At 40.0% G+C, this 25,619-nt stretch overlaps 4 protein-coding genes across 6 annotated transcripts in view; 2 read left to right on the forward strand and 2 right to left on the reverse strand.

The window, feature by feature from the left end:
• The window catches only part of fgf12a (fibroblast growth factor 12a), a 36,318-nt gene extending 34,616 nt beyond the window's left edge, over positions 1 to 1,702 (reverse strand). The window contains exon 1 of the mRNA XM_039602874.1: positions 1,546 to 1,702. Within this exon, the coding sequence (XP_039458808.1) occupies positions 1,546 to 1,564 (19 nt within the window). The 5' untranslated portion in view covers positions 1,565 to 1,702. The remainder of the gene's footprint in view (positions 1 to 1,545) is intronic.
• A 5,422-nt stretch (positions 1,703 to 7,124) lies between these two features.
• On the forward strand, positions 7,125 to 12,107 carry parla (presenilin associated, rhomboid-like a). Its single transcript, XM_031755894.2, has 10 exons — positions 7,125 to 7,296; positions 7,885 to 8,068; positions 8,180 to 8,284; positions 8,399 to 8,531; positions 9,723 to 9,818; positions 9,902 to 10,051; positions 10,371 to 10,441; positions 10,522 to 10,623; positions 11,311 to 11,408; positions 11,834 to 12,107. Exons 1-10 carry the CDS (start codon positions 7,217 to 7,219, stop codon positions 11,982 to 11,984), a joined length of 1,170 nt encoding a protein of 389 aa, XP_031611754.2. The 5' UTR covers positions 7,125 to 7,216; the 3' UTR covers positions 11,985 to 12,107.
• Positions 12,108 to 13,774: 1,667 nt separating this feature from the next.
• On the reverse strand, positions 13,775 to 18,497 carry extl2 (exostosin-like glycosyltransferase 2). The gene is made up of 6 exons (XM_031755895.2): positions 18,345 to 18,497; positions 17,506 to 17,954; positions 17,339 to 17,409; positions 17,140 to 17,255; positions 14,118 to 14,577; positions 13,775 to 13,912 (listed from the first exon to the last, which is right to left on the reverse strand). The coding sequence occupies exons 1-5, from the start codon at positions 18,368 to 18,370 to the stop codon at positions 14,175 to 14,177; spliced, it is 1,065 nt and encodes a 354-aa protein (XP_031611755.2). The 5' UTR covers positions 18,371 to 18,497; the 3' UTR covers positions 13,775 to 13,912; positions 14,118 to 14,174.
• Positions 18,498 to 18,648: 151 nt separating this feature from the next.
• Positions 18,649 to 25,383, forward strand: zgc:110366 (uncharacterized protein LOC550476 homolog). Of its 3 annotated transcripts, none has more exons than XM_039602873.1 (9): positions 18,649 to 18,780; positions 18,934 to 19,034; positions 19,738 to 19,986; positions 20,185 to 20,286; positions 20,553 to 20,644; positions 21,202 to 21,384; positions 21,485 to 21,544; positions 22,991 to 23,107; positions 25,368 to 25,383. In XM_039602873.1, the coding sequence occupies exons 2-8, from the start codon at positions 18,959 to 18,961 to the stop codon at positions 23,084 to 23,086; spliced, it is 858 nt and encodes a 285-aa protein (XP_039458807.1). In that variant the 5' UTR covers positions 18,649 to 18,780; positions 18,934 to 18,958; the 3' UTR covers positions 23,087 to 23,107; positions 25,368 to 25,383. The 3 variants fall into 3 exon arrangements, with proteins under 3 accessions (XP_039458807.1, XP_039458805.1, XP_031611756.2); XM_039602871.1 differs by lacking the exon at positions 25,368 to 25,383 and adding an exon at positions 23,192 to 23,668; XM_031755896.2 differs by lacking the exon at positions 25,368 to 25,383 and having other exon boundaries at positions 22,991 to 23,668.
• Positions 25,384 to 25,619: the final 236 nt, after the last annotated feature.

The raw sequence follows: 25,619 nt of genomic DNA on the forward strand, positions 1-25,619 counted from the left end.
CAAAGACTCTAGTTCGACCCACTGGACAGCTTTGGAAAATATGAAGGAGGATATAAATTTTTGACTTTAAACCTTAATTTAATAAATTTTACAGCCATTCACAATACACCAGTGTAATCAAGTGCTAGATAAACCATTACATGAGAGAAACGATCCTGTGTTTCTTGTATCTACTAATAAAAAATATATATTTTTTCAGTGTGTCACCAGTAAAATAAAGAAATAAAATAGGACATTTTCTGCAAGTTAACAAATAACTTTCATCTTTCATTTATTTTAAAAATGTAAGGCCAAATAATTGTGCTGACAGATTTCTTTCAATAATTACAGCAGCATATCTTTGTCAAGTAAAAGAACCTCACACTTTGTTTTCTTATATTGATTTTTTTGGCCAACTTAAAAACAAAGCAGGCTGTTTGTGGCCCACGATGTAAGATTAGTTTAATATCCGTGCTCCAAATGATGTAAGTGGAATCTAAACTGTGCACTTGGCATGTAGCCTGCTGTTCCCCACGACTTTTATAGGCTTTTGCTGTGTTACCACACTTTGCTTTAGAACAACTCTGAGTGAAACAGGCCAATGTGACCCTGCCTGAAGGTTACCCTACTTAAACAAGGGCACTCTGTCCCTAATCCAAATATATTTACACAGGGAACACCCCCCTTTGTGCTTTAACCCCCATGTGTCTTTAAAAAAAACAAAACAAAACAAAAAAACACCTCCACAACATAAAGACAATGAAGCACATCACTGTTTAGAGTGAAACGCCTTTAAAGGCATCTAGCTTTTCAGGGAGCAGACTCAGCATCCAGCAGGTGTAAACTGCAGCCTCTCTACCCATTACTGGTAAAGTTGAAAGGCTTTGTCAACAACACGCATGCTAATCGTTCAGGGCACACTGCCGCCGCTGCACGGAGAACAGCAGAGCAGTCGTTTCACCGCAAAAAAAAAAAAGAAAAAAGAAAAAAGAAAAAAGTGGAGAGGCAGCAGTTTTTGTCTAAATCAGCTGACAGTACTGATAGAGTAAAGAAGCTGGGAGAAGGGAGACCAAACCTTTTACCATGCGCAGCACCCTGCTTGAAAACAGCCAAAGCCTATATTTACACTGGTTCTATAAATGTATATGTCCATCATTGCATATGTGATTTGCAGTCCTTATAATGTTAAATTATAACCAGGATTTTAAGGTGCACACTGGGGTTGCAGAGTGTATGCTTGGGGTGACAAAACTATAAGAGGCAGTAGACTGAGCGAGAGAGTCTGGATACAGCAGCAGCAGCAGCGTCGCTCTGCAGCACTGAACCATGTGGTGAGGATGTGTGGTTAGTTAAGGCGTGTGCAGGATATCTTGCGCATCCACTGGGTCAAATTCGTGCCCATATTCAAAAAGTGTATTTTTTTATTTAGAGTTTTGGTTTGGCTTTTTCTGACGTTGCGCAGTCCGTGCTTAAATAGTCCACTCCATTAAACACTGCGTCTGAACAACTACCCAAGCAAAATGTGCTCGTAAATTATTCATAAAGAAGCACGTGGAAGTTTCTTACCGGCGTTTTTGTCACCCATGTCCTCTTGTGGTGCCGAAGTTGGATACTGCCGATGCGGACTATGCGTTCGCCTCGTGCGCGCTCTCTTCTTCCGTCAGGACAGCTGAGAAGAGGGAGGCAAGTTGGTTGTTTCAAGTAAGCCTAATATTATTTTCAATTGTATTTTTTTTTAATTTTTTTCCCCAAATGAGATCCTTCTAGGACCCCTACTTGGCCGGAGACACACCGAGTGCTGAGCTCTCGAGTGAGCTCACACTTTGGTGCTTCTGAGAGTTTCTGAGTAAGGTGGACTGATGGCTCAGGTAAAGAGTGAGTGAGGGAGGGGGGAGGGACTTGTGTACGCTTGTGTTTCAAGAGGAGATGCAGAGTGTGCATTGTGCCTTGATGCAGAAATGATTTGGCATGCAGCAGAGAAATGGTTATAATGAATGAACTGTTTTATTGTGAGAGGATGAGTTCTGCCTTCTCGTCTGTTCATCTGTCCTCAACTCCAAAGCAATCGACATAGCAACCAGGCTGCCCTTTTTTTTTTTTTTTTTTTTTTTACTGTTTTTAGGGAGATTGTTTTATATACATATCAAATTTTTATACCTTTCTGCAAAAGAAAAATGGAAATTATGCAGGAATATTTTCACTGCAACTGAATATTTCAGTGTTTTGTTTTGTTTTTTATATATTTATTTATTGGGACCATTTGAGGGCAAATGTAGTGCTATAGCACCCCATAAATTCAATTCTCTTTCATAATTTGAACGGATCTCTGCAAAATTAAGAGCCCCTCCCTCCCTCAGTTGCTGACCACGTAATGTACATGTTGTATTACTTGTTGCAAAGGTATATGATATTTTTGCTGAGAGACATTAATATTTAATGAATGAATCAGATCAATAACTGTGTCCAGAGCATTTGACGCTTTATTGTGCCTGTTATTTGATTATACTGCAGCAGAATTATGATAGATACACAGTACAGTGAACACAAAGGCTGTGCATTCAGAGTGAGCTGTTTCAGTGTAAACCAGTGTTGTGTAATGAAATCACATCATCATGAACTGCCAGGACAGATATGTACACAAAGGCACAGTGTGTGAGTAAGAGTACACTGCTTTCACCTTTATTCAAGTGCTGCTCTTGTTCTGTGATGAGTGTTTTTTTTCTATCCTTTGTTAAATAAAAAAGAAACACACACAAACAGATTTGTTGTATTCCTATTAATCAGTAGGAGTACTGAAAGGTTGATGTTGTGTTTTGTTGCTGTCCCGAAATCCCGAGTCTTCAATTCACACAGCATGATTCTGTCTATCAGCCGAAGGAGAAGAATGCCACAATCCTGCACTGAGTCTCAAAATTTATGCAGTAAAAAAACAGAAAACAACTAGTGTGGTATTATCTAACTGGTCCATTGATCAGTGTCTTGGAAAGCGCCCTGTCAGCACTCTGATGGGACGCTATGACAACAGCTAGAGTTTCCTCTGATGGTATAAAAAGAATGAGCTGCTGGTATAAGATGTTTCTAGTCTTTGAGCTGTAATAGAAACCTGAAGGCCAAATGACGTTCCGCGTCATGCCTCCGCCTGTAGCTCCAAATCACAGTGCAAAACCGGGAGGTTGAATGTCAGAGTGGCTTTAATATTTTCTCCGTGTGGTTACAGTTGCAGTGGCACGAGAGGCCGTCATACGTGAATGAAAAGTTGCTCTGATTTCAGACGTTATGCTTCCTGTCACATGTGCCGGGGACTGGCTGCCCTGCTGCCGACACAGGCGAATCCTGGCGGGCGTCAGTTCACAGCAAATCGATGAGGGGACCTGAAAGAGAACACCTCTGCTGGGGGGAAAAATGGACTGCATTGATCAGAAAGACACCTAAAGTCTTCTACAGATTCAGAGAGAGCTTTGTATGTGTGTTCATCTCTTTAATGAAAATCCAAATGAGCAACATCTTTAACTTCACTCTTTGATGCCTGAAATATTCATGCTTCTCACCCTCTTTTTTTTTTTGTCTACTCTCTTACCTCTCCCTTCTCTCCCATCCGGTCTCCCTGCCTGACTCCTATCCCCTCGTTCCTCTCCTTTCTTCATCTCTCCTCCCCTAACTCCTCTCTTGTGTATCTCTGTGTCCTCCCCTGCCCCAGACCTGCACCCATAGGATATCATCTAACTTGGCAGTGTGTCCTTGCAAAGGCATGCTGCTGTCCCTGCCTTTGTACACAGTATCTTTGTCCTGAAACAGCTACACACCCTGTTCCCTCTGTATGACTATATAATTTTCTCGCAGAAGTCAGATTGTATTATAATGTATCCAGGAGATGCATTGTCTGCTTCACTTAAGATGAATCGCTTGTGTGCCCCATCAGTCCTACCTTTTAACTCTTTTTCTGGCTTTCTCTGTGCAGTATTGTGTAGAGCTAAAACAGCCCAGCAAGTGCAGATATTGCATCGGAGGAGAGCTCTCCTCTGCAGACACTGCAGTGCAGCCTTCCCGCTGCAAAATTCTCCCTTCTTCACCTATTTCTGGAGTCAGTGGCTGGCCTGGGAGAAGTTTGTGGAACTTGTCCAAATGCCAATAGCAACACCTAATGTCATCAATATTGCTCAGTTACTGTCTACGTTTTCCAGTGTTTCTTGTTTTCATGAAGGCAAACTTTTGTGTATTTATAATTTAATTGGAAGAAATTGGATTTTTTGGAAAGGAAGAGGTAAGGAAGTCTTTCATTCAATGTTTTGCTCATGTGAAATCCTAACATGTTAATAGCTGTAGCAATCAATAGGGAAATTCTTTAAGCAGGCTCTGAAAATGTTAAATAAAAAGACAAATTCATAGAGTCATTGTCCCCCATTCTCTTAATTAGTTCAATACAGGATAGGATTTTGAAAGACTGTTAGGTCCATAATGTTTTGGACAGTGACACAGCTTTTGTAATTTTACCTGTCACCACAGTGCATTTTAATTCAGACAATCAAGCTGTGGTTAAAGTGCAGACTTTCAGCTTTAATTTAACGGGTTTAACAGAAGTAATGTATGAATTATTGGGAAAATACATCCACTTTTATACACAGTCCAGTGTTTTCAGGGGCTCAAAAGCAACTGGATAAAGTAAGGTCATTTTAAATATAAGGATACATTTTAGTACTCGGATAAAAATCCTTTGCTGTCAGTGACTGCCTGAAGTCTAGAACCCATGGACGTCAGCAAACACTGCTTCCTCCCTCGAGATGTTCAGCTGCTGCTTGTTTTTGTCTTTTTTCTTTTTGTCTTTAGTTTTGTCTGCAGTAACTCAAAAGCACACTCTGTTGGGCGCTAACTTGGCCATTGAACAATATCCATCCCATATCTTTGCCTGGAGAAACTCTTGGGTTGCTTTTGCAATATGCTTTGGATTATTATCTATTTGCAATGTGAAGCACCATCCAATGCAGCATTTGTCTGAATCTGAGCAGAAACCTGTACACATCCACAGAATTCATCCTCCCGCTTCTATCAGCAGTCACACGAACACAGAACACCAGCAGCAATTACATTGCCTCCACCACGTTTGAGAAATAATGTGGTACACTCCAGCGCACGAGCTGTCTCTCTCCTTCACTGTACTTTTCTCTTCCCATCATTCTGATCCAACTTCATCTTGGCTTCTTTTGTTAAAGATGGAATGCATAGTGGCTCTTCAGCATGTCATTGGTGGCTTATTATTTTCAACCTAAAGTTGTGAGGTCTATGTGTAGTAACTGCTCCAACACAGTTCTCTTCATTTTGTTCGACAATACTGTTGAAAGCATTCAGTTGATCCAAAATGCTGCCACGAGAGTACTGACAGGGACAAGAAAGACAGAGCATATTTCTCCTATACCGGCTTCTCTTCATTGGCTCCCTGTTAAACCCAGAATCTAATTTAAAACCCTTTCCATCACATAAAAGGTCTTGTATAATCAGGCCCCATCTTATCTTAATGACCTTATAGTGCTGTATCACCACAGCAGAGCACTTTGCTCTCAGACTGCAGGCTTACTTGTGATTCCTAGAGTATTAACAGTAGAATGGGAGGCAGAGCCTTCAGCTTCCAGGCCCCTATCTCTCAACTCTTTTCACTCTCCATGTGTTTATACACCTCTCTGCATTTAATTATGAGTTATTATTAATCTCTGGCTGTCTTCTCTCTTCTCCCCAAGCAGTGTCTCACAAGGCTCCCTTCCTCTTCTCCCCCTGTTAAGCAGTTTTTCATCCCACCTTTGCCAAAGCGCCTGCTCATCGGGGTTCCTGAGCCAGGTTCTGCCAGAGGTGTCTTCCTGTTCAATATCGGAGAAATAAAAATGTAATCCGATCCATTAAATATAAAAAAAAACACCTCACAAAGTTTTTCCTTCCCACCTTTCCAAAAGCCAAGCAGCGCCTGCTCATCGGGGTTGTCTGATTGTTTTGTAGTGTTTCCCTGTATTACTGTAGGGTTTTTACCTCACAATATAAAGCGCCTTGAGGTAACTGTTGTTGTGATTTGATACTTTATAAATAAAATTGAATTGAATACTGTTGAGTGCATACATCAGCGTAACTTTGTGCTGAACGTTGAGGGGTCAAGATCTCTTTTAATCTAAATAAATAAATAAATCTGATGTAAATTCCCAGATGATTAAACATGCAACTATTTTTTTCCTTTGGTAATAACTGAAATGAGTAAAGAAAATTTATTTCCAACAGCCAAATTATTTTATGCAAACATCATGAGGTGATAATTCATAATTTTTTTGGGGAGTTATATTGGTTGGGTCAACCCCCCAGAATAGGGAGGATGGAGTAAATTACGTCCCTGAGTGCATACATCTGATAATAGTGTTTTTTTATTTAAACTGTAACTTCCTCATTTTCATGTCACATATCGGTACAGATCCTTGCTGTATGTGTAACTGTTGTTGTGATTTGATACTTTATAAATAAAATTGAATTGACACTGGAGTCAGCTGTACAGATAGTACAGTGAATATTATTGCCCTGACATGTAGTTAAATAAACACAAAAGACGGAAAGTACAACTACCACAAACTATAAATTATATTTTGATGAAGCACTATCTTTTACTGGTTAAAAATCAGTGCAGTGGATAGGCATCCAGAAGTCTGAGATACTCACACTGGAGTAAAAACTGTTTTACTGTTAAATTGTTAAATTTGCGGATATTGTAGCACATCCCATCACAAACAAACAAACAAACAAAAACGGAATAGTTGCTACACGTGTAACAATTTAACCACTGTTGAAAGCGCTTTTGTTCTGACAAATCGGTGCGTCAATGCGCCACTAGAGGGAGCTGATTATACCAAACAAAAGAGACGCTAACAGAGGCCTGTGGAGTATTTACTGTTGCACAGCTGAACGGTTATGACAAAATAATCTTTTATTGTATTTATAAGCATGCGAGGATTTTGACCCTTTGGTGTTGTGCAGCTCTGTGTCCACCCAATAAAAATCAAACTGACAATACTAACGCAACAACTAAATATAAGATAACCAATTTAAGTTAAATAGATACTGTAAACCGAATGTATATAGTCAGACCCAGCGCAAGAGCTGGCTGTAGATGCAGAACCAAGTTACAAATGTTGGCTTTTACATGAGTCCGTGAACGCAGCATCAGCCACAGTCTGGTGGTGGGACGGGCTTGAAGCGGAAGGTCAACACAATCATGGCGTGGAGAGGATACGCGATAAAATGGGCCAAAACAGAGTTCGTGAGATCCCAGAACACCACTCCACGAAGCTCCAGGTGAGCAAACACAAGGTCGCTGTGGTCGCAGCGTCTGTCTGCACAGGTGTAACACTGACAGGATGTGTGTGTTTACTTCTCCAGCAGCCGCAGCCCGTGCTTACCTAACTGTTCCGACTGTCATTGCAGGGAGATCCACAAAGCTGAAGACAGCTTCACGTTTCATTTGCTTACAGCCGTAACCTGCGATATCGAAGCGCATACGACTTACTGTAGTCTTTCTGTGTTTCTGTAAACGAACTGAGTGCCTCAAACAGCATGTCGTGCTTTTATTATTGGTACTGATACTAACAATAAGTAGTTATGGAGCCACTGTGATGCATGCTACCCATGTAGATGTATACATTGTGGGTGCTTGAATTGTTGTCAGTATTATTAGCTTTTATCACGGATGCATAAATTTTTTTGTAACTCTTCAACCAGCAGTAACTGTAAGTAACTGTAATTTTACAAAAAATAAATAAATGGAAAAATAGTTTTCAAAGCAGGACTTTTATGTTCTTCCCCTAAACTGAACATTGATTTTATACTTTTTTGTGTATATTTCAACAACTGCCTGCTTTAAAAGCTGCCTCCTTCTCCTGGCAGTCTTAACCCCTACAACCAGCAGAGGTGTGGATTTCGACGGGAGGCCAAAAGGCCGGACATAAAGAAAAAAAATGCCACACAGGAAACAAACACCTCAGCCACTGAGGCTGGCACTCCGGTGCCCCAGCCTCCTCCTAAAGTCCCCAGGCCAACACTTTTCACACCGCTGATGTTCACAGTAGGGGTAGGTCCCCCCCAGTTTTCTACTGCTGATGTGTAGTGATGAAATGGATGCATGGTACACCGATGTTTGGGACAGTAGGGTGCTGCTGGCTGTTGTCTGACTCCATTTCAGTTTACAGGCTGCTCCTTTGGTGCGGCGGCCATTCTCCAATATGAGAGTCTAAAGTCGAGACTTCAGACTGCAAAAGATGAAGAGAAGTCAGAAAAAGGCATGCAGGTGAGCATTTTGATGATCCACATTATTTCACATCTCCTCTGTTTGCACATTGCATTACTGGTTTGATTTACAAGCTGCTCACAGAGACTCTGTGCACCTTCCACATGTTCCCAGGGCACCCAGGACATGGCATACTGGCACGACTGGTGGAACCAGCTGTCCAGCTTCCAGCGACAGCTCATTCTCCTGGTGTCCATGGTGGATGACTTCTGGAATAGCCTCACAGAGGGACAGAAGACTGTCACTGGTATTATTTTACACAGTCAACATCTTTGAAGTGTGTGTGCGGGGGGTGGGTTTTGATTATCGATTTTCCGATTTAAAATTGCCCGAAACGCCAGAATCTCAGGATAAATCTCACAAAATTTCGACAACCACCAAACAGCTAAAACAGTAAATGACAGCAGGTACACGGACGTCCCGACGGGACGTACACGGACACGCCATCGGGGCTGAAAGCCAACAGCTCACTCATTTTGATGCGTCTGGTCCGCGCTCTGTGTTTACATCTTTTTTTGTGCTAGATTCTGAAGCTGCAGGTTTTGTGTCTCTCCAACCAAAGTTGATTGAACCAGCAGCAAAAGAAGATCCAAACTACGCTTCACATAAACATCATCATGACTTCCCTCTTACTTGCTGTTTTGCCTCCACCATGATAAAATCACACTTCATGCACAGCTCTCTCTCTCTCAGTGTACTTCAAAAGTTTCCTATTCACTTGCTTATTACCTACCAATCTACCATTGTTTACAGCACTGTCGGCTGCTGTGTTTTTTTTTTTTTTTACTTTTTTACTTAAATGACTTCCGACAAGAAAGCCGCATTTCTGGTGTTCAATACTAATGAAATTTAAACTTTTTAAATTATGCAAAATGCTTAACTGTATCTCTAATAGAAACCTCTGTAACTTTGCTCTGCTTCACTTCAGCAGCATCAGGTAATGTTCATATGTTGATTCATGGTTTTCCTCAGTTTTTGTTCTACTGCACAATATTTTTAAGGTTATCTGCTATAAAAAGTCAGGCCAGGAAAGTCTCCTTCATGGTTTTCTGTGTTTTATCCTCTGTTACTTTGACACAAAGGCATCTGCTGTGATGCTCACACCTTTGATAAAGTCTCACAAGTGTCAGCTATCTTTTTATAGATATAAAATATTGATATGTACTGATTAGTGATCAGAATTGTAATATTTCTGACTGTGTGAGGCAAAATTTCCCCGATTCAAATCGAATGGAATCGAATCGTGGATCAAATTGATTCGGGATCTTGTGAATCGGAATCGAATCGAATCGATTGTAGAAATAAGTGACGATACCCAACCCTGTGTGTGTGTGTGTGTGTGTGTGTGTGTGTGTGTTTGTTTTTTTTTTTGTTTGTTTGTTTTTTATCACTTTGCATTTCTTCATAGTTGGGACCTTTATTTATTAATGTTTTCTAGGTATTATCGCACTAAATGCCGCAGTCCTCTGCTGTTGGCGGATCCCTTCAATGCAGAGAAGTATGCTTAAGTACTTCACGTCCAACCCAGCCTCCAGTGAGTTCACCTGTGCTACATAATCATGTCCTCTTTGTGTTTGCAGTGTGTGCATTTTTTTCCCTCTCCTCTTCCTCTTCCAGAAACACGCTGCCTTCCCATGGCCCTGTCCTCCTTCAGTCACTACTCCATCATCCACATGGTGGCCAACATGTATGTCCTATGGATATTCTCCTCAGGGATCGTCTCTCTTTTGGGGAAAGAGCAATTTCTTGCAGTTTACCTGTCTGCTGGTGAGTCAAATAAAGCACACAACTGGAGTCTGATAACATTTATTAAATCTAAACACAATACTTGAATATTTTTAACATTAGTGTTTAATCCAGGGTGGATAGTTTAATGATCTCTTTGCTTCATGTTTAACTGAAACTCGCTGTTATTCCATCCATCATTTATTACAGCACCAAAAAACAAACAAACCTTATTTTAATTTTGGGACACTCAAACTTTTAGGGCCTTTCAGTATTATGAATGGCTGATAATTGAGAATATAGGTAACAGGAAGTAAGAAAGGCTACCAAATATTTGATTTTCAGCTGTATGGGTTTTCAGGTGTGGTTTCCACTATGGTCAGTTACACATGTAAAGCAGCCACCGGGCGTCTCTATCCATCATTAGGGGCGGTAAGATATTTGCTAAAATCCATTTTAAAGCTCAACTCAAATGAAGGACGGCTGTGATTATAACTGTGTTTGATCCACAGTCAGGCGCCGTCATGGCAGTGCTCGCTGCTATCTGCTCTAAGATGCCAGAGGCCAAGCTCGGCATAATCTTCCTTCCCATGGTCACTTTCACAGCAGGAACAGTAAGTGCTACACACTTAATATTTCCTACACACACACTCACTGGACACTTTATTAAGTACACCTTACAAGTGCTCGATTGGAATCCATATTGCCTTCAGAAATGCCTCAGTTTTTCATGGCACTGATTCAACAAGGTGACTACTGTCAGCTCATTGTCATGTTCAAGAAACTAGTTTGAGATGATCTGACCTTTGTGACATGGTGTGTTATCCTGCTGGAAGCAGCCGTCAGAAGATGTGCACACTGTAGTTATAAACATATGAACATGGTCAGCAGCAATACTCAGGTAGGCTGTGGTGTGTGCCAAGAAAATATCCCCCTTACCATTAATCCACCAGCAGTAGCCTGAACTGTTGACATAAGGCAGGATGGATTTTTTTTCCAATCTTTGATTGTCCCATGGGAATTGTAGCCTCAGTTCTTAGTTGACAGGAGTGGCACCCACTGTGGGCTGCTGTTGCTGTGGCCCATCTGCTTTAAGGTTGGACATGTGCATTCAGAGAATCTCTTCTGCCTACCTTTGATATAACGAGTGGTTGCTTGAGTTGCTTTTGTCTTCCTTCCCATTTTTGCTGCAGTAAGAGATGCAAGTGTGCATGGACCAAATAAAAAGGTACATGTATGAGTAACTGTGGAAGTATGCATGTCAGTGCACTGAATGCAGCTTTGCCTTTGTTTATATTTAGGCTCTGAAAGCGCTCGTTGCCGTTGATACAGCAGGACTTCTGTTGGGATGGCGGCTGTTTGACCATGCAGCTCACCTTGGCGGAGCCCTCTTTGGAGTGTGAGTCCTCAGGTCTTATTTTTACAAGTCTGTCCATGTTAACAATACAGTTAAAGGTTTATGAAACTGCCTTAATCCCAAATCTGATTACTTACTTTTTCTGGAGGGTTTAACTGTTTTCTTAGACTTGCATAAGCAGACAGATTTTTTAATATCCTGCTCTCATAACATGTGAAGTGTGTGAAAATTGTGGTCATGTGACAGCTGCAGATGTAGTCACAAATACAGCTTAAAGCCTGTGGAACATATCTAATATTGTTGAAATGTTGTTTTGACGACTTTGTGCTTTTGAACTCAGTCATGAAAAAAGAATCCAATGGTTCTGCACTCAGTCTAAATCCTTTAATATGTCTTAATGTGGCCTAATGGGAGCATCCTGTTCTGCTTTCTCCACATTTTACCCTGCCATGCATCTCTTCATACAGGTGGTATGTGGCATATGGTCATAAACTCATCTGGAGGAAGAGGGAGCCCCTTGTGAAGTTGTGGCATGACATTCGTTCACCAGGCAGCCGAGGTTCCAGGCCTGGACGTGGACCCGGGGGTGGTGGTGGTGGTGGTGGACCAACATCATAAGTCCCTGAAATTCTTTGTGAAAGAACTGGAACCCATCCAAAAGAATATGCAAGGACACTTTTATCCAATGACATGGAGTGGACTGTTATTAATAAATAAATCTAGTTTTCTCATCCAAAGTTAGTAAAGAGCATTTGCTGATTTGATGCCTTGCAAACTTGAAATTTAAAAGCAGGTGAAACTTCATATCTAGTGTTGCAGTCGAGATGTTTACTTTGTAGACTTTAAGCACCTGTTATGCTACCACTAATCTGTAACTCTGCTACCTCATTTAGCCATTTTCCACCAATGCTTTGCCAAATCTCAAACTGGTTCTACACATTTACACCAACAAAGAATGGTGGCACCACACAAATCAGCCTCCCAACACTTGGATTCAGTGATTTCAGAACCAATGGGAGGACATTACTGCAAGTAATTTACCACTAATTTCCAAATGTAGCATTCAGATTCGGCCCTGTGTGACACTAACGTCTGATATAGTATGCAAAATTTCAGTTCTGACACTTGCCAAAATATGGCCATCAACCAGCACCAGACTAGGCACATTACTGGTGGAAAACAGGTGTTAGTAATCCAAGCTAAAAACCTTGATGGCCATCTTTTTGTGTTCATGTTGTTCTGGAAAACTGCATTGGCCACTAGACAGAAGAACAAAAATTCCACATTAGAAAACAAAGAATTTTATTGTCTGATCCTTTTCCTCTATTAACACTCAAATTCAAACTATTAGCTTTACATTGGGAGAATAATGAAAAAATTAAGCATAGCCAATGATTTTAGATAAATGGGCACTCCTACTTACACCTACCAATGTAAATAATTCATTTGGTAACAAATCTCTTTGTCAGTGCCCTCTATTACAGTAAAAAGTGGCCAAGTCACTTTTCTTTTTTTTTTTTTAAACCCCTACAGTTTGACTATTTTGGTTAGAAATATTTTTCTCACAGCAGGGTAATATGTTTAAAATTAAAGCTGCGACAAAAGTATTCATGACAATATAAGTTTTATTGGAAGTGTTTGATCTATAGTTGGCACATATGAGAATCTGGAACAAGGACAACTCATGGTGCCAAAACACACTCAGTTAATTCTTCAGATGCGGACATCTCATAGAGTGGGGGAAGTATTTCACCCCCTGCTGAATTGGATTGGGGTTGATAATTAGAAAATTTCTGGATTTCTGGTTGATATTCTGTCTTTTTCCATTAAAAATACCACTGCCATAAAGAAAAGTTAGAAACTGTTCTTTTTTCTTTTTATGAGTGAGCAAATGTACAAATTCAACAGGGAATCAATTATTTTCACCATTATAATAATGATTTCATGCCCTGAGAAAACAAATCACATTCCTGTCCTGGACATAAAGAGTCACTGTTAAATGCTTTTCACAATCTCTTTTTATTCAGATATGTTGGTGGAAAGTTTTTTTGGTTAAATACAACTACAGCATACTTACATCTTATGACAGTTTTTGTGGTTTGCTTCAACTGGGAGACCATCAGGTTGGAGAAGGAAAGAGGCATAAAGCCATAGATCTCGTCCAACCTGTTCAGGCAGTAGGACCTCTGGAGAAGGTGTTGAGGGGACGATGCCACATCCCCTGGTATCCACTGCTGGCCTCCTTTTCCAGGTTGCGGGAGGTCCACGGGTTTGATACCCCAGAGGCTTTGTTCATTTTACCCAACTTTGACTGTTTTCTTAAATACAGAGCTACGGCAAAGTTCATGGCAATATCGTCACAGTTCTGCGTTTCATCCACTAAAGCATGGACTGCTTGAGGTGCAAAGAAGGCAGCACCAATTAAGTTCCTGGTAAACTATACAGATTAGCTTATCAAATATGGATGTCTCATCAGACAAGGGCGTGTGCAGCAAATTCTTCTAACAATCCTCGCTGTCCAAAATCAGACGTCCATCACTGTCACGCTGTGAATGAGAAAACTGCTCAGAATCCTAAAACTCAAAAGAGTAGGCTAAAAATCAAAGATGTACAATGGGATTAAAGTTTTCATTTTTTAGTTTCCAGGCACAGTTCTCTCACACACACACACACACACACACACACACAAAGACTTAGATAATTCAAACTTATTCTCCACCCTGTCACATGATGTTAATCAAACAGACTTACCAGAACGCTATATCTCGTCTTCTTTTTATCCAAAGCAATCAGTAATGCAGCACTTCCTCAGCCCCTGCTTTTGTGGTTTGCATAACTGGGGAAGCCAAACTGGGAGACCATCAGGTTGGAGAAGGAAAGAGGCATAAAGCCATAGATCTGCGTCAACCTGTTCAGGCAGTAGGACCTCTGGAGAAGGTGTTCGGGACGATGCCACATCCCCTGGTATCCACTGCTGGCCTCCTTTTCCAGGTTGCGGAGGTCCACGGGTTTGATAAAGACCCCAGAGGCTTTGTTCATTTTACCCAACTTTGACTGTTTTCTTAAATACAGAGCTACGGCAAAGTTCATGGCAATATCGTCACAGTTCTGCGTTTCATCCACTAAAGCATGCACTGCTTGAGGCTGGTCCTGAAAGAGCTGCAAATAGCGGCGGTGGAAGAAGGCAGCACCAATTAACACCATGGAGTATCTGCAGGGAATGCAGGGAGATGGAAGCTTAAAAAACAAAGTACACCTAGCCAGAGGCCTGTACTATGAAGCAGGATTAGTGGAGCAGCAACGCAAATTCAGGGTTAACTCTGCATTTTCATCAAAACCGATATCATGACCAGTGCTTTTACAGCTGTGGCTCCAGCAAACATCAGCTGATACTAGAAATTAATATTAATAAATTCACATCTGCTGGTTTCCTCTTTCTGGCGCAAAGTGGGCCAAACACGAGAGAAAAGCTGATCAGCTGATCATTGATCAGTCTCATGATTGAAGTAGCAGCAACAGGAGAGGGAGGGGAGAATGAGAGAAGAAGAAGCAACTGCAGCAAAGACACAGAATAACTCCAGCTTTGTGTCTTTTTTCATTCTAAGCTAAGTCTGGGACAAACTGCGCCTCTTCTCAGCTCAATACAAAACCTGTAATATATTTTCTCTGAATGAGGACCATTCCATTTTTAAGGAGCCGTTGGCAACTCTACAAACTAACCTTATGAATAAAATAAAGTTCACCATCAGTAACATCATAGCACCCACCCAGCTGTATAGAAACCTGTGATTCGCTGCTGTGGAAATTTATACTTATATAATGCAGGTTGAAAGAAAAACAGCTGCTGTTTAGTTGTGTCGAAGAATCTATATTTATTACTTATCATGGAAAGAAGATTTTAGAGACTCATGAAAAACATTAGACCCTCTTACTATCTGCTCAGACTGGCTCGGGGGATCTTACAGCAATGTAAACACCATTTCCAGGAAGCTAAGTGGAGATAATTTATCTAAATTTCAGGAGTGGTACCACACCTCCATACACATCCCTTCCAGTTCTCCATCAGTATACGACCCTCCCCAGCACTACAAGCTGTTCAGTCTCATCTTCGTGCCCCACCCTCGCTTCCCTTTTTTACAATTCATTCACTTCTCATTAGTACATGAGGATCTTCCCAGCCTGGGAGCCATCGACAGTCCCCCCTGAGGCCTTCCCCAAACTGCAGCCTCAATTCATCATCAAGCCATCTGCCATTATTTACTAGGAATGCTGTCAAACCTAAAATGAAAATGTGGTCCCAGCTAGTGAATTGGTCAGTAGGAAGTGACGTTTTATCTGTTGATCTCAAATCTCAAATATAATCTGCTCCACAACTGGTTAGGTCTGCAGCACAAATTCTCAAGGTAAACTACCCCCTAAAAAATGAACCCTCTTCATAAACCAGGGTTGATGCCAAAGTTACCTGAATAAGCCTTGAATTTTCTCATGTTCAATTTAAAGTCAACAAGTACAAACTCACCACCTACTGACCAGTCGTTTCTCTGGGATATGGCGCCACCATTCCTGGAACTCATGTTGGACATGTCCACGGACAGCTAGCGTCTAAAGGAGCAACTTTATTTCTATTTCTAAAATGATTTTATTGTCTTCCACGCTTTTATAATGTGAATATACACTAGATATCAAATTTGCAAGCATGCTATGCCTGTCTTTAATTTATATTTGTATATATTTTCTTAACTTGCACTCAAGCCATTAAACACCACCAGCAGAGTTTCAGCTGAAAAGATAAAGTTAAAATTGTTTTCTGCACATTTAAACATTGATATAACAGATTATCCTGTGTCTTAAGGATAGCACTGCAGTACTGAGAAGTCTGTTAACTCACATAGATGGCATTTTTGCCAGATTTTCTTCCTGGCTTCAGCTTAGGCTTTATAAATATAATAGTGCTTTTCCATTCATAAAGCCTATTTAAATCGTATACTTGTAATCTCACGCTACTGTTTTGGCAACACGTGTTGCTCTGAGCCTGTACTGTACACAGCTTAACACTACAGTTTTAACTTCCTTTCTAAAATCAGGTCACTCAGATCGGTTAGATCTGCCCACGTCTGTGATTGGTCAGAAGTTGCCTCTTTCATGTGTTCATGCTCACATGAACACATGACAGACTGGTAAACCTAGAATGGACCTATCAAGTTGATAACCACTTTCTTGTGACCGCTTAAAGCTGATTTAGACTTCTGCTGTGGATTTTTGATGCAACCCACATGAGTGGCTGACGTTACTGCCAGCAGTCATGCTTGTCCTTGGAGCATCATTCATTAATTACCTTGTGGTCGTGTCCCAGTGTTTTATATGCCGTGCCAACAACAATACAAACAAAATTCTGGGACTTTTGTTTCCCACATGGTTCCCCACTATTTGTTGTGGTCGCTTTTTGTTCCAGAGGCAAACATATGTCCCGTCTTTGCACATTACCTCACATCCATTGGCTCCCTGCAGGAATTTTCTGACATCTGTGAGTCCTTATAGAAATGCTATGATCATTATTCTTTATATTAAGACTATGATTGTTATTCAATCTCTCACTGATACGTTTAAAACCGAACACAGAAGTATAAATGTAAGCCTGATTATTGATGTAAAAATAAGTGAAGCCACATAAGCAACAGACATCCTGAGTATGTTGAGCATGCTTCATAGTACAGGCCCAAATAACATGCAGGGTATGTGGATGAAAAAACTGATTTAAAAAAAATTAACCTACTTGTCACCTCCTGCTGTTTCTGGATCCTGCAGCTCAAAGCTGCCATAGCTGTACACTCCTGCTGCCGTTGAGACATGTTTCCTCGGTACAAACCCAACAATCTGGTCTGGAAATTGCTGTGGAACCCAACAGTAAAACAACTTAGGGTTTGGCAGCTAAAATCTGCAGTTAAATTTTCCAAGTTTATGATACTCATTACCTTCCATACAGAAAAAGCAAAACTGATGTCAGGGACACTGATCAGAGTGTCATCATCCAGCATCAGAACAGCTACAGGAGCAGAACAAAAACACTACTGTTCACTGACTAAAATGTATTTAAATATAACAAATAATACATACGGTGCAAGCTGACAGATGTACTGACCATCAGTATCAATTTCAGGGAATGGTTGTAGTCTGTTGCGCATTCGGTTGCTGGTCTGCTCCTTGAAGACTACCTGTACCGGATGAGGCCCCAAGGAGCTCCACAGCTTTGCAGGTGTCTGCTCTCCAATGTTGTTCCATACTATGATAATTCTCTGAAGATGAGGTACTCCCTGGTAATGGTTTAGGAGTTTGAGCAAAACGTCTGTGCGGTTGTAAGTCTGGATGATGATGGTAAACTTCTCCTCCTCCTCCGAGCTGTCAGCATGGTGAACCTGTGCGGGATTCTGCTTTTGCGGTGTTGCCCTTCGTAGCACCTCCAAGACACCAACACCTCTTTGGTCCTCAGCAGGTGGCAGCAGAGCTGTCAAGACTGCACCAACCAGGAGGATAAGCAGAATTGCCCAAAACAAATAGGTTCGTCGGAGCCCAAAGCAGCAACGGTGCAGCCTGCACACAGATTTGCAGTATTTATTAATATTTCCATCTCAGGTCCAGTTTAAAAGAAAAACAAACAAACAAAAGACATATGCAGTTTCTATGACTGATTTGTTGTATTCTAAGCAGAAATTAGTTAATCAATGGTCTGTGATAAATGTTAGGATTATATGACATCCATAACTAAACATACAAGATGAAAAATAAATCAATTAAGCCATCTTGGCTATCCGAAATGACAGCTTAGCTTGTGCAAGTAGTTGCACTGATTTTAGCTAACTTTAACGTGATTTTAGCCCAGCGTTTGTTTTGAACACAACGGTTTAGTCGGCTCTCTCGTAACATATCTAGCCTGTTACATTTTGACATACGCTATTTTTCTTTCTAGAACGGACAACTCACCTCATTTTGGTTGGCACTACAAACATTTAACCCCTTTCTTTCAAACGGTCGCCATGTTGGCTGACTTTATCCAAAGAGAGTGTACAAGTTAAGAGCGGTTCCAATTTAACACGGCGGGTGTTAAATTGGAACCGGTACTCAACAGCCACGCAGCTATTTTATTATAGAGAAAATTTCTTCTTAAATGAATATTTTTTTCTTACTCATTATAAATACATTTTCTACGTTACAACCTCGTAAATATATTTTCACTCGCGTATTTCGGCTTTTTGATAAACAGTCGCCATGTTTGTTCAGCGAATGGGCTTGATTTTTAATTCTGGGGCATATCTTCGCCTGTACAAAAATGTTAATAATAGTTGGTCGAAAGGGAAAGGGAGGTTCAACTAAATTTAAAAATTTACAAAACCAGTCTCGTCTAGTGGTTACAACAAAGGTAAGTTAATCTTGTGCACTGTTAATGGGGGGAAAAAAAGTGTATTAATAGTAATCTTTTTGTGGAGAATAGATGTTAACACATATGTTAACGAGGAATGACTTTCCTTGTTAAAGCAAGAAAAGTTAACAACAAAATATCACGTTTTTCCAGATTGCTCATCTCTGGTGAAGTGAACATGCCGTTGGCGTCAGTCCAGAACTGTCCTACAGTACCACTTTCCAATGGTCTGCAGATCCCCGTGCTTGGTTTGGGTGTGTTTTACTCTGGCAGTCACTGTTTTTAAATCAGCTAGCACAAACCTTTTGGAATGAAGCATTATGCAATCCTAGCACACAGTGATTCTTAACTGAATCGGTTGGTTTAAAAACTCTTAAGTAATATAGTAGGGAAGTAAATCCACAAGTAAAACTGACACCTATCAGGTTTTAATTCAAGAAAAAATATGTAGTGTTACTGTTCGTCAGTTTATCCACCGGCAAACGTTTGGTCTAATTCCTCCAATACAGTTGATACTACTAATAAATAGTTTCGTACAAAAACGGGTATTTCAGTATCCTTTAATCCAGGATATGTGAATATTTTGTATGTATTTATACCTTTTATGAATACACTGTATATTTATGTCCGCGCTAATACGCCGTCAAGTTTGAATTAAACTACATAACACTATAATTAAAATGTCTTCTAGTGTATTTCACTTTATATAGCAACCATTTGCTCATAGTACACTTCACTCTTGTATAGTATTTTTTCTTTTTAATTTGTACACCATTTGGTCTTATTTATTTTTCTGTTTTCATGTTTCTAATATGTCTCTAATTCACCTTTTCTTTCTGATCCTTGTGCTGCTGTAATATGTGAATTTCCCCAGTGTTGGAATAATAAAGTCTATATTATAATAATTACCATTGTTTTTTTAAATGTATAAATGTTGTATGTTATTCTCTTTGTCAGGCACATCACATAATGGTGGTTACTCCCACGATGCAGTTATGTATGCCCTCACTGAATGTGGCATCCGCCACATTGACACAGCAAAGCGTTACGGCTGCGAGGCCAAATTGGGTAAAGCTGTCAGAGAAAGTGGGCTTCCACGAAGTGATCTGTGGCTCACGAATAAACTGTGGCCCGGCGACTACGGATATACAGCTGCCAAAAAGGCCTGTCTGGACTCCTGCTTGGAGATGGGGGTTGAGTATTTTGGTATGCCGTCTGATTGATAAAGTTAAAAACAGTTAACAGTTAAACAGTTTTCTGGGATGTCACTGCAGAACAAACGTCTTGAATAAACCTGTGGTGGCTCATGATGTAGTTTAATTAATCCTTGTTCACCAACACCAAATGCAGTTTGCTGTCTTTTGTTAGATCATGACCTCTAACCCCATGACCTCATTTTTAAAGATCTGTACCTGATGCACTGGCCAGAGTCAAAGACACCTGGTGGTTCCAACAGGGAGATGAGAGCTGAGACCTGGAGAGCTTTGGAAGAACTTTATAAGGAAGGTAAATGCTAAATGCATGGTATTACCTTAGAGACAAGGGATTAGCTTCATGGATGACAGCAGATTATCAGAATTACCATACAATGCAATTATTTCTTTATACTATCTTAATTTTATCCTCGGGAATTATGTTCATAATTTCATTAAAAGACTAGCCTCAGTTTTACAGCTGGATAATCACTGAGGTAGTGATGATAATACATATAACTTAATAGTAGTAAAAGAGTATATTTCACAAAGCATACTTATCTCTGTTTGCCAATATAGGTGTGTGCCATGCTATTGGGGTCAGCAATTTTCTGGTCCACCACCTGGAACAGCTGAAAGAAGACTGTACTGTGGTACCACATGTTAACCAGGTAGTTTTATCTATTTAGCATTTATTTATGCTAGAATCTGTGCAAAGATACTCAGGCTGACTTTCTTTAAGATGGCTTAGTTGTGAGACATAAAAAACAGAAGGGAAGGCTGACATATGTATGTAAGTAAAGAGTGAAAGATCTACTTTTTAGTATGTATGATAATGTATTTGTGAGAGTTTTTAGTGGGTCAGCCACAAGTCTTTTGAGTTACGTCCTGTCGTCTTGTACCTTTAAAGTAGTTTTCACACACACAGTAATATTTTTCATTAATCACCTTTCTGATTATTACCTGCATCTAATCTCTGCTTTGATGGAAGAATTATCCTCATCCCTCCTCTTATGTGGTGTTCCCCAGGGGTCAATTCTTAGGCCATTTTTCAATTTTACAATATTAATCTATGCGCAGTTTATTTGCAGTAGCGCTAAGATTTTTTTCCCCATCATACAGATTTTCTCCTCAATATCCTGAATGTTTAGGAGAAAAGCGGTGGATGCCATAAAACTTCCTTCAGCTCATTGACTTTATTGTTTTATATGCTGTTTTAACCGATCAGGTTGAGTACCATCCTTTCCAGCAGCCAAATCACCTGATTCAGTACTGTCGTCAGGAGGGAATTGTGTTTGAAGGGTACAGTCCTCTGGCCAAGGGTCAAGTCTTCAACAATCCCACTGTTCTCCAGATAGCGGAAAAGCACAGACGCACGCCAGCTCAGATCTGCATCCGCTGGAGTATTCAGGTTGTCACGCTCATCACATGATTTCCATCCCCGGTGTGAAAATAATGTGTCTACTGAAATTCTAAATATTCTTGAATATTTTCAATTTTGTGTTTCTAAGAACGGAGTTGTGACAATACCAAAATCGACCAAAAAGAAGAGGATACAAGAAAATTGTGAAGTGAGTTTAAAGATCATTCCGTACTTTCTTGAACCCTTTAAAAAAGTCTACAAAATGAAAAAAACAAAATAAAAGTTCATGTTGTGATCGAACATGATTTCAAATAAAGCTTAGCTGTAAACTAAGTTTATGATAAGTTTAAAATGGTCTCTTGACAAGACAGTCAAAATCATGTCTTCAGGGCCAATGTCTTCATCTAAACCCAGTTACAACACCGTGCAAAGGTCTTGAACCACCCTTAATTTCTTTATATTTTGCCTTTAAGGAGCCAGCTTTCTGAGGGGCTTTCAGAGTTTTCCTTTGGGCACTGGCTCTTTTTACACCCATTTTTAGTCCAGTCCTTGTACCTGACCATTTTCGGAGGAATAAATCATTCAAGCACAAAAAAGGCAGCGAACTCTAGGGGTGAACCAGTGTTATCTCGACACTAAGAAACACAGAGAAAACTTGGTAAAGAACCAATTTTAAATTGTATCTTTACGCACTTTGTTACTAGCAGCCTGTCTGTTCCAATTTCTTTAGTCCAGTCTATAGAAAATGCCAAACACACTTGACAGCTGTAAAAATTTTACTACAACAGGGTGATTCAGAAACAGCTATTAGTGGAAAACTTGCAGCACTGTGTGCAGTGTGTCCTTAAAAATCTTAAGGAAACAGGACAAATGGAGGACAAAAGAAGTTCTTCTGCAGCAGAAGAACAGTTTCTTAAGAACAGGAAAAAAGCAAAGACCTGGCAGAACCTGAGAGATGCATCTGGTCCATCTACTGTTCACTAAAGCTTCGTCAGAAATGGTCTCAGTGGAAGGCTGGCCGTTAAGAAGCCATTCTTAAGGGAGGAAAACAGGTAGTATGCCACATCACACAAGAACTGGACTTAAAATCAGTAGCAACAGGTCTTATGGAGTGATGAATCCAAATCTGAAAGTTTTGGTTCAAATAATTGTCAGTTTATGCAAAGGTCTTTAAAACACGGTGGAGGCTCTGTCATTGTTTCCGGCTGCATTTCAGTCAGTTGTGTTAGGGATCTTGTTAAAACTGATGGATTTAGTGATGAATTATGAATGGATGAATTATGAATTATTTAAATTTTTTTAAGAAAATATACAGATTTTTTAAAAAGGAGGTGGCTCAAGACTTTTACACAATAATGTGCCTTGTTTGGTAGCTTCCACTAGAGGTCATCATAATAAACGTATGCATCTGGCTTAACTGAGGTTTACTAAATGTAAAGAGATCTTGACAAGTTAAATAGTTTAAATAATGGCGTAATGTGTCCATTTTTCTAGTCACATGACAAATGAAAAATATAGATGCATAATAACTTCTTCTGCAGTTTATCATCACAACTGAGAGAAGCCAGTCTCACTTTGAATGCCACAGGCATTTTTGTTTTTCATACTATCCTTTTCCTCTGCTTATCTTCCTCTCTCACACACACACAAACAGGTGTTTGGATTCCAGCTGGAGGACGAGGACATGGCTGCTTTAGGAAGCTTGCATGACGGAAGACATGTTACTTGGGATCCAACAAATGTGGAATAAGAATAAGTGGGAAGATGGAGGGTATGTTTGTCCATGAACTCGTGATGACTGAGTGAGGTTATCTTGATTTGAATGTTCTTGGTTAATTATTTTTCTTTGTGACAGTTTTCCTGGAAATAGACTCGACTGTGATGTCAAAGTTTATTGAGCTACATCTTCAGATAATGTGTAGACAAACACACACGAAGGACAAAACCATTCCAAGTGCCTTACTTTATAGAAATGTTGATTTATTTTTTGTGATATATAAAGTAAGAAAGGTGTTGTAAACGCAGATAATGATATCTTTAACTTTCCAGAAACGTGGTTGTGATTTTGAGCTTGACTTGATCTTGAATAAAATCTACAGATTATTTATTTTCACATTCAAAATCAGGGGAGGGATCAAGTGGTTTCTAAGATGAGAGGGCCTTAGTATCGTATCTATGGTTGCAGTATATAAAACAACTAAACTCAAGGCTGTGACCCTTTATTACCCCTTTTATTGCCCCTCTTCTCTTATTCCGCAAATGAAATCTTCAGTTTACTTCAGCTGTAAAATCTATATTTACCAATAAAAAAATGAATAAAAAGTTAATTGTACGTGATTATCAAAATTCCTTAAGCAACATGTATCATTTGCAAGCAAGTCATGAGACAAAAGAAAAACAAAACGACCCCAAAGCTTAACCAGGTTTGGGAGGCAGGAAAGTGAGCTGTAACTGTAACTTTATATAACACAAGCTATCAGGGTTTAGCAAATAATTTGCTGTTTACACTGGCTCTGGTAACGTTTAACTTCACTAAACCTTATCATGTTAAATTCAATTGGAATATTTTACATAATTTAGTATGAGGTGGATTCTCATGTCCACCTTTATTCTTCAGCACAGCCTGAACACTCTTTTTTATTATTGTTAATCTGTGGATGTCTTTCACAGCGCATTTTTGTCCCATCTTCCTCCCCTCACCCCAAACTAGTCGCTGTTCCCCCTGAGCCTGGTTCTGCAAGAGGTTTCTTCCTGTTAAAATGGAGTTTTTCCATCCCACTGTCACCAAGGTCCCTGCTCATAGGTCATCTGGTTTTTTTTGTTCTCCTGTTTTCTGTGTATTCTTATATACCATACAAAACACAATGAGGCAACTGTTGCTGTGTGTTAATAATAATGTACAGTTTATTGATTCCTGTGGGGAAATTCCTCTGCATTTAACCCATTCACTCAGTGAAGCAGTGGGCAGCCACCAATCTAGCGCCCAGGATGCATATAGGGAGTACCTCAGGGGTACCTCAGGGTAGTCGTTCAGTGAATTCGAACCCCCGACCTTCCCCGACCACTCTACCTACTGAGCTATCCCTGTCTGTTGGTGCTATATAAATAAAACTGAACTGAATTAAATTCAGGACATTCAAAGCTCTTCTTTGGATGTTGGCTACTTTTTCCATTTTCTGTCAAAGTGATCTCACATTACTTCACTAATGTTGAAGTTCAGTCCAACCCATGATAGATAGTGTGTTTGGGAGATGCTTTCCAAATGGTGTTGCACTGTGGATCAAAATCTGACAGCACTTATCTGTGCTCATAATTACATCAATTTTGACACGGCTGAAATGAAGACCCAAACCATCACAGAGCCTCCACTGTGTTTTACAGATGCGTATACACATACAGTGTTGCACCTCTCTTCTGACATCATTTGTACATAATGACTATTTAAACCAAATACTTCACATTTGGATTAATGACTCAAGACCTGTCACCACTGATTTTCAGTCCAGTTCTTGTGTAATTTGGCATACCTTAGCCTTTTCTCCCCGTGTCCCTTCCTACCGAGACCATTTTTGATGAAGCTTTAATTAACAATAGGAAAGATATATCTCAGGTCTGTCTTTTTAAAAGACATGATGATGTTAATCATCTTCTTTTTGGCTTCACGTGTCCAATATCCTCAAATTTCTTAAGGACACACGGCACACCATGCAAAAAGAACCCAAGCTTTCAACTAACAGTTCTTTGGGAGTCATGTTGCTAATGCAAAAATACTATTTTATGTTAGTCAAACTGTTACCTTTAGTTAAATCTACAAACAAAATGCCAAAGGAAAGAAAACAAAACGTGTTTTTCTACCAGGCGGCTGGCAACAAAGAGCCTAAATGTTTAAAATTGGTTCTCTGCCAAGTTGTCTTACATGTAGTCACAACACAGTTTCGTCTCTTGAAGCAGGTGCATTTTTTCAATGCTTGAACGATGATGTGGCCTCAGTGTGTCTCCAAGAAAAACAAAACCAAAACAATTCCTTTCAGGTACAAAGATCACATACAAGGACTGGACTGAAAAGGATATGGGGGAAAAAAACAACAACAAAAAAAAAAAACAAACAGACAACCTCCAAAGAACAACTCTCAAAAATCTTCAGAAAACACTGCTCAAGACCACAGTATAAAAGTTGAATAGACATGACTACATGCTGAAGGACCACACCCATGAGACCACTCCCAGCATTCACATCTTGAAAAGTACTGAACTGTTTCACAAAATAAAACAATGACAAAAGC

The sequence above is a fragment of the Oreochromis aureus genome, linkage group 18 (assembly GCF_013358895.1).
Source record: "Oreochromis aureus strain Israel breed Guangdong linkage group 18, ZZ_aureus, whole genome shotgun sequence".
Lineage (NCBI taxonomy): Eukaryota > Metazoa > Chordata > Actinopteri > Cichliformes > Cichlidae > Oreochromis > Oreochromis aureus.